Source organism: Silurus meridionalis, chromosome 19, assembly GCF_014805685.1.
Source record: "Silurus meridionalis isolate SWU-2019-XX chromosome 19, ASM1480568v1, whole genome shotgun sequence".
In the NCBI taxonomy this organism is placed as follows: Eukaryota; Metazoa; Chordata; class Actinopteri; order Siluriformes; family Siluridae; genus Silurus; species Silurus meridionalis.
Genome location: NC_060902.1, coordinates 608645 through 616144, shown reverse-complemented (window position 1 = coordinate 616144; position 7500 = coordinate 608645). Strand labels below are relative to the sequence as shown.

Genomic DNA, 7500 nt, shown 5'->3' with positions numbered 1-7500 from the left:
GTATAACACACACACACACACACACACACACACACACACACACACACACACACACACACACAGTATCAGTCAGTAGTCTGGACACAGCTTCTCCTTCATTGTTTTTTTTTTTTTTTTTCTTCTTCAACATTTTGTACATTAACAATGAAGAATCCAAACTATTAAAAAACACATCTGAATTCTGTAGTAAACAAAAACATGTTAAAGATCCCAGAAAACTTTTTATATTTCAATTTGTCCAAAGTCACTTCATGTAGCTTTAATTCTGCTTCACAAACTCATGGCTTTTTCTCGTGGTGTCACCTGGAATGAATTTCAGATCACAGGTGTGTTTTTATCAAGAGTTCATTTGGGACATTTTTTTTTTTTTAATGTTTAGAGTTTCAGTTGTGTTGTGCAGAGGAAAGTGTGAGTACAGAGTCAATATCCATATTAGTGCTGCTACATCTACTGTACAAATCCAAATGATGGCAACAAACACTCAGTTAAAGAAAGAGAAAAGATCCATCATTACTTAAGAAATGAAGGTCAGTCAATATGAAACATCTCAACAACTTTAAATGTGTCTCAAAGTGCAGTCTCCAAAACCATCAAACGCTATGATGAAAGAGGCTCTTGTGAGGACCGTCTCAGGAAAGCAAGACCAAGAGCTACCACTGCTGCAGAGGATACATTTATTAGTATTTACTAAATCAGAAACTGCTGAATTACATCAGCGCTTCTCAGAGTACAAAAGGCAGATAAATTTCACCATCCACTGTTCAGAGAAGAGAGACTTCCTTGGCCAAGAACCATAAGGAATTGACATTAGACCAGTGGAAAACTCATTGTTAAGAGCTTGTGAATGTAAAAGTAATGTGTGTGTGTCTGTGTGTGTGTGTGTGTGTGTGTGTGTGTGTGTGTGTGTGTGTGTGTGTGTGTGTAATATAAGGTGTGGGGTCGTTCCTGCTTTACTCTGTTCATGAAGGAATCAGGGGAATCCCTCTCGACCCGGCGGATAAATCAGACGCTCTGGTGCCAGTGTCGGGTTCGTCTCTGACTGTCGGCATCGATTTCCACGCCGGTGAGTTTGTTAACAAAGTGTGTGTGTGTGTGTGTGTGTGTGTGTGTGTGTGTGTGTGTGTGTGTGTGTGTGTGTTACAGTAAATCAGTAATCAGGTGGTGTGATAAAGAGGAGTTGCTGTTACCACCCTGAATTATGATCCACTAACAACGATTCCTCACATCACAGCTACTTACCATTTATCATTTACACTGTGTGTGTGTGTGTGTGTGTGTGTGTGTGTGTGTGTGTGTGTGTGTGTAGAGAATGACACCATTTACTGGGTGGATATGGGCCTGAGCACCATCAGCCGAGCGAAAAGAGATCAGACGTGGAGAGAAGATGTCATCACTAACGGCATCGGGAGAGTGGAGGGGATCGCTGTGGACTGGATCGCAGGTTTTTGCACACACACACACACACACACACACACACGCATGGCAAAGACTTGTGTGGTGATAATGATTTGTGGTTCTGTAGGGAATATTTATTGGACTGATCAGGGTTTCGATGTGATCGAGGTTGCTCGCTTAAACGGATCTTATCGTTACGTCGTCATCTCACAGGGACTCGATAAACCTCGTGCCATCGCACTGCATCCTGAGAGAGGGTGAGTCTGTCTGTCTACCTGTCTGTCTGTTTCTTTGTCTCTATTTCTGTCTGTTTGTCTGCATGTCTTTGTCTGTCTGCATATTTTGTTTGTCTATAATATTTATTGACTGTACATATGAGTGGACATTATAACAGGGTTTTGTGTGTGTGTGTGTGTGTGTGTGTGTGTGTGTGTGTGTGTAGGTATCTGTTTTGGACAGAATGGGGTCAGTATCCTCGGATAGAGAGATCTCGTCTGGATGGCAGTGAGAGAGCAGTCCTAGTCAATGTTAGCATTAGCTGGCCTAATGGGATCTCCATTGACTATGAGGTATAAACTCTCTCACACACACACACACACACACACACACACACACACACACACACAATTTTATACTATTCACAGATGAATGACAGATTTTGTTTTCAATTGTTTTTTGTCCACTGTTTGTTTCGAGTCTCGGAGCTTCTCCTGACCAAATTTAAATTATTTAAATTATTAATAAAGTTACAAATAAATAGAAGATTCTTTATGTTAATTTTTTATTAGTTAGTTTATGATTTATTAACTTGTAGATATTTACTGATATATTCATGATTTTGAATGTTTCTGAATCTTCTTCTGACTGTGCACCCTGTTTTACGTGTGTGTGTGTGTGTGTGTGTGTGTGTACAGGAGGGGTTGCTGTACTGGTGTGACGCTCGCACTGATAAAATCGAGAGGATTGATTTGGAGACGGGGGAGAAACGGGAGCTTGTGTTAGCCAGCAACAACATGGACATGTTCTCTGTGTCTGTGTTCGAGAACTACATCTACTGGAGTGACCGGTGAGAGAGGGGGAGAGGGGTAGAGAGAGGTTGAGACGGGGGGGAGAGGGGTAAAGGAGAGAGAGGTGGGGGGAGATGGAGGGGGGACAGCGGGAGACGGACAGACAGAGTTCACAGTTTTTCTATTGTGTTTTTCACAACACACATCGTCTCAAAGCAGCTTTACAGAGTGTAACAGTGAAGGTGATCGATGTGTTTATCTCTGATGATCACCATGGAGACTGTGGTGAAGGAAAAACTCCCTTAGATGTTATGAGGAAGAAACCTTGAGAGGAACCAGACTCAAAAGCAGAACCTCATCCTCATTTGGGTGAGATCAAGAGTGTGATTATAGTCTTTAAACACTACAGAACACTGGAGAGTGAGATCTAACATGAGCACTGGAGTGTGTGATTATGACTGATGTTCCTTCTACAGTCTTATACAGTCATTATGGTTATAAAACTAGGAGCTACTGGGCAACTCATAAAATAGCTCAACATCTGAGATATCACAGATCCAACACCAGCTTCTCCATGCCAGAGCCTTTAAACACTCAAAGAGGTCCAATGTCCAAACTCCACATGTAGTGGAATCTAAATGGCACTGGTAAGTCTCTAGATGGCTCGGGAGGTTTGCAGCATCTACTTCTTTAAAAGTCCACATTCCTAATGTGGTGGGACGTGACTGGAGCTGGAGCAACCTCAGGATGCCTCGGGATGGGGAGAGAAAGAGAAGCAGTGGACAGGAATTAGCGTAGCTGCTGTTCATGATATTAACAGCACAAATTAATAACCTCGTGCTGATAATCTGATCACATGCACATTATGAGAGTGTGTCTGAGCCCCGAACACTGTCAGGAAGACTAATCCAAAGTTCAGGAGCTAAATGTGATAATGTTCTACCACTTTTAGTGGACTTAACTATTCTGGGAACTACTAGAATTCCAGAGTATTGAGATCTGAAGGAGTGTGATGAATTGTAGCAAACAGAGAGATACACAGGTTGTAGCAGCAGCTCCACATTCACATTAATAACATCCCCTGTGTGGAGTTCACACCTTTATATCAGAAATCGTCAGGGATAGAAAATAAGGACTTAAGAAAGAAATAGTGTTTATTTATATTTGTGTGTGTGTGTGTGTGTGTGTGTGTGTGTGTGTGTGTGTGTGTGTGTGTGTGTTAGTACCCACTCTAACGGCTCTATAAAGAGAGGAAGTAAACACAACGCCACAGACTCAGTCACTCTGAGGACAGGACTCGGGGTTCAGCTCAAAGACATCAAAGTGTTCAACAGAGCGAGACAACAAGGTCAGGAGACGTCCCCGTGTCAGCACACACACACACACACAGGTGAAGATATAAATGTGATTACTCATGCTGTCCCTCTGCATGGTATAGGGACGAATGTGTGTAAGGAGAAGAACGGTGGATGTGAGCAGTTGTGTCTGTATCGGGGGAACGGCGAGCGAACCTGCGCCTGCGCTCATGGCGCTCTGGATGAGGACGGCCGGAGCTGCAGCGATTACTCCGGATACCTGCTGTACTCGGAGCGCACCATCCTGAAGAGCGTGCACTTATCAGACGAGAAGAACCTCAACGCACCGGTCAAGCCGTTCGAGGACGCAGAACACATGAAGAACGTCATCGCGCTGGCGTTTGATTACCGCGGCGGCAGCAGCAGTGGGGGGAGGGGAGCTAACCGCATCTTCTACAGTGACATCCACTACGGCAACATCCAGCAGATCAACGACGACGGCTCTGAGCGCAGAACTGTGGTGGAGAGTGAGTCACACACCTCCTTCACTATTTAGCTGTCTGTCTGTCTCTCTGTATGCTTATCTGTCTGCCAATCTATTTGTCCATCTATCGATCTGTCTGTCTGACTTTCTCTTTCTCCAGTACCTGTTTTTTTTTTTTTTTCCTTTTTTTTTTTTTTTTACAAAGATTAACACCAGCCAGGTTAGGTAATTCGATAGATAGATACACAGACAGACAGACAGTTACAAAAAAATAAAATAAAATACAAATTGAAAAGAAAACGAGAAATGATGAAGGATGAAATGTGAAGCCTTTATTGTTTCCTGGTGATCTGGTGAAGGTGTGATGTTTGACCTGAGGAGTCTGTGGAGTTTCTATAGGAGGCTTAAAACAGTGTGAGTTCTGCTTGTGTTTGATGAGGAGATCAGTGCAGTGGTACTGGAGGAGTGTATAAAGTCAGGAAAAGAAGAGAAGAACTGCATGATACACTTCACTTTACCTGCAGAACCTGTAAGAACATTTACACTCAGCAAAACAGTTAGCAGCTTAAGAGGGTTCTGAGGGATGTTGCTCTAACACAACCGTTTCCCCACAAGTTCCTTAAGTTCCTTCCTGAATTTCTGCGACATGAAGACGTACAGGACGGGGTTTACGACGGTCGAGGATGTGGCCATGATGCGGGCAAAGGTGGCAAAAGGTCCGAATCTTGGCAGAGGCCCAGTCACAGTGGATTGGTACCCGAGCTGGACCAGCATTAGTCCATAGGATGGCAGCCAGCACAGAACGAACGCCAAGACCAGCAGAACCGACGTGTGGGTCACTTGTGTCTGGTATTGTTCTAAGCGCTCCGTCTGGTTTGTGTCACGGTTCCGTCTGGTCGTGTACAGAAAGTGATAGATCCGGCCGTAAGCGAGCATGATGACTACCAGAGGAAGCAGAAAGGCGAACAAAAAGTGGCAGACTCCATACGCTACCTGATCCGAGTCAGACAGGAAGTTGAAACAAATTAAATCCTGCCTGGTGTAGCGCAGTTCTGTCCCAGACATGAGCGTCCTCCAGGTGAGCTGAGGAATCGCTAAGACGATCGCCGGAACCCACAGAACTCCGGCGATGAGTTTGATCCCCCCGCTCCTGCGCCAGCGGTATGCTCTGGCTGCGTGAACCACGATAACATAGCGACTGGACGCCAGAGTGGCTAGCGTGAAGGCGCTAGCAGCGGTACACGCTGCTCCCAGAAAACTCACTGCTTTGCACATGAAGCTTCCAAATGGCCAGTGGCGGGTCGCTATGGCGACAGTGTGATAGGGTACGCAGGACAGAAGGAGAATATCCGCCAAGCTCAAACTCAGAAGGAGAATATCCGTACCGTTCGCGTTACCGTTGCTCGTTCCACGTGCTTTTCTCATCGTTCGCAAGATGATGATGATGACCAGAATGTGTCCCACCGTTCCTGTCACCAGGATGAAGGTGTCAAATATGGGAACCAGGACTCGCTCGATATCAGTGGGTCCTGAAATGTTCTTCCCATCTCCTTGTCCTGTGGTGTTTTCCTTAAGAAAGATCTCCATTGTGGAATTACAGAATAACCATAAGAATGGTATCCATGAGCACCCGGGAAGTAAACAGTTTTCTGTGTAAATAATAGACGGAGTAGTAAGTTTGTCCAAAAGGCGAAATTAATCTTAAAATCCTGCTCCACCAGCACACTGCTCAAGTTTGCAGATCATTCTGAAGAGACGACGGTATTCCGGTGGGGCAGAGAGAGAGAGAGACGAGGCTTGCCTCCATGCCCTACTGTCTCTGTGGAATGAGGAAATCAGATCAATATTTACAGCCGGTGTAGAGCTGATAAAAACCTCACTGAAATGATTCACACACATTCCGGAGTCCAAAGGACGTCTCCAGACCGCAGGCTCAAAGGACACGCGACGCAGTCTCGCTGGTATCTTCAGCCTGGTTTCGATTCCCAGCTCTTTCACGAATCTTCTCTATAAGTTTCAGCAGCAAACTAGAAATATTCCAGGTTTCTCTCCAGGCTTCACTGATCCTAGTTCTCCCCTGGAATTATTTCTGTTGGCTAAATTTGTGCTTCTAATAGGCAGTGATTGTAAACTTCACCATCCGTTCCTGAAGATCCATCCTTCTGCTAATGCAGCCGTATGGCTGTATTATGAGACAAGCGTGACCTTTGACCTGCAGGGTTTGGTCTGGTGTCCACTTTCCAGTTTGCATAGTTTAATTTCAACTCATAAAATCATGTTGAAAGCATCACCTGTCGCCTGCAGAATGAAGGGATTCACTCTTGTGTGCGTTTCCTTCATATAAACCTGAAAGCCGTGTACTTTGAACCTCGCAAAATCTTGTTCTTCTCCTGACCGAGCGCGCACACACACACACACACACACACACACACACACACACACTCCAGAATTCTGTGTGTGTATGTTATTTGACTGAAATAAAGTCAGAAGCTGCACAGAACATTTACAAGCACATTTGCATCAGAGAAATGAAATCAATGACTGATCAAAGGTAAAGAGAAGTTAATGAGGGATAGATTTTAGAGTCGCTGGAAATCCACTGATCAGCCATAACATTATGAGCACCTACCTAATATTATATTGTTCCCTTCTTGCTGCAAAATCAGTCGTGAGCCATCGAGCATCACCAGCATGAACTTCTTCAGCAGTTTGAGCTACAGGAGCTCGTCTGTTGGATTGGACCACACGGACCAGCCTTTGCTCCCCACGTGCAGCAATGAGCCTCGTCCCCCACGACCCTGTCGCCGGTTCACCACTGTTCCTTCCTTGGAGCACTTTTGATGCACTGCAGACCAGAAACATCCCACAAGAGCTGCAGTTTTGAAGACAGTTTTGGCTCTGACCCAGTCGACTAGATGTTACAATTTGTCAAACTCACTGAAATCCTTATGCTCTGCCATTTTTCCTGCTTCTAACATCAACTTTGCGGACTAAATGTTCACTTGCTCCTGTATAAAATGCTATAATATAATGTTATGCCTGGTCAGTGTATGTTGTTTAGCTCAGACAGGTGTAGTGTTTTTTTTTTTTTATCTCAGATTTTTTATTATTTCAATAACAGTGTAGTGGAACTTGACTCTAAGAACTAAGACCAGAGAATGAGGCTGAATATCGAGCTGCCATCGTGAGGAACTCCTCGCTGCTCAGTTTCACAACATGCAACATCACTGAGCTGTTTCTTTAAAGTTACACCCCAATCCTGTCATCGGGACACAATCATGACGTCCTAACTGATAATAGCAACAAAATTGACAACTGC

General features: G+C 44.6%; 2 protein-coding genes across 2 annotated transcripts in view; one reads left to right on the top strand and one right to left on the bottom strand.

Moving 5' to 3' along the window:
• The window catches only part of lrp1aa (low density lipoprotein receptor-related protein 1Aa), a 117066-nt gene that overhangs the window by 68987 nt on the left and 40579 nt on the right, over positions 1 to 7500 (top strand). Inside the window, 7 exon segments of the mRNA XM_046874969.1 lie at positions 932 to 1063; positions 1307 to 1441; positions 1523 to 1652; positions 1838 to 1964; positions 2310 to 2461; positions 3626 to 3750; positions 3841 to 4224. Of these exon segments, the coding sequence (XP_046730925.1) occupies positions 932 to 1063; positions 1307 to 1441; positions 1523 to 1652; positions 1838 to 1964; positions 2310 to 2461; positions 3626 to 3750; positions 3841 to 4224 (1185 nt within the window).
• On the bottom strand, positions 4499 to 6331 carry LOC124402170 (galanin receptor type 1). Its single transcript, XM_046874974.1, has one exon. It carries the CDS (start codon positions 5766 to 5768, stop codon positions 4773 to 4775), a length of 996 nt encoding a protein of 331 aa, XP_046730930.1. The 5' UTR covers positions 5769 to 6331; the 3' UTR covers positions 4499 to 4772.

What these genes read in the sequence shown, in the direction of transcription:
- LOC124402170 (XM_046874974.1), bottom strand. Translation starts at nt 5,768, where the DNA reads ATGGAGATCTTTCTTAAGGAAAACACCACAGGACAAGGAGATGGGAAG.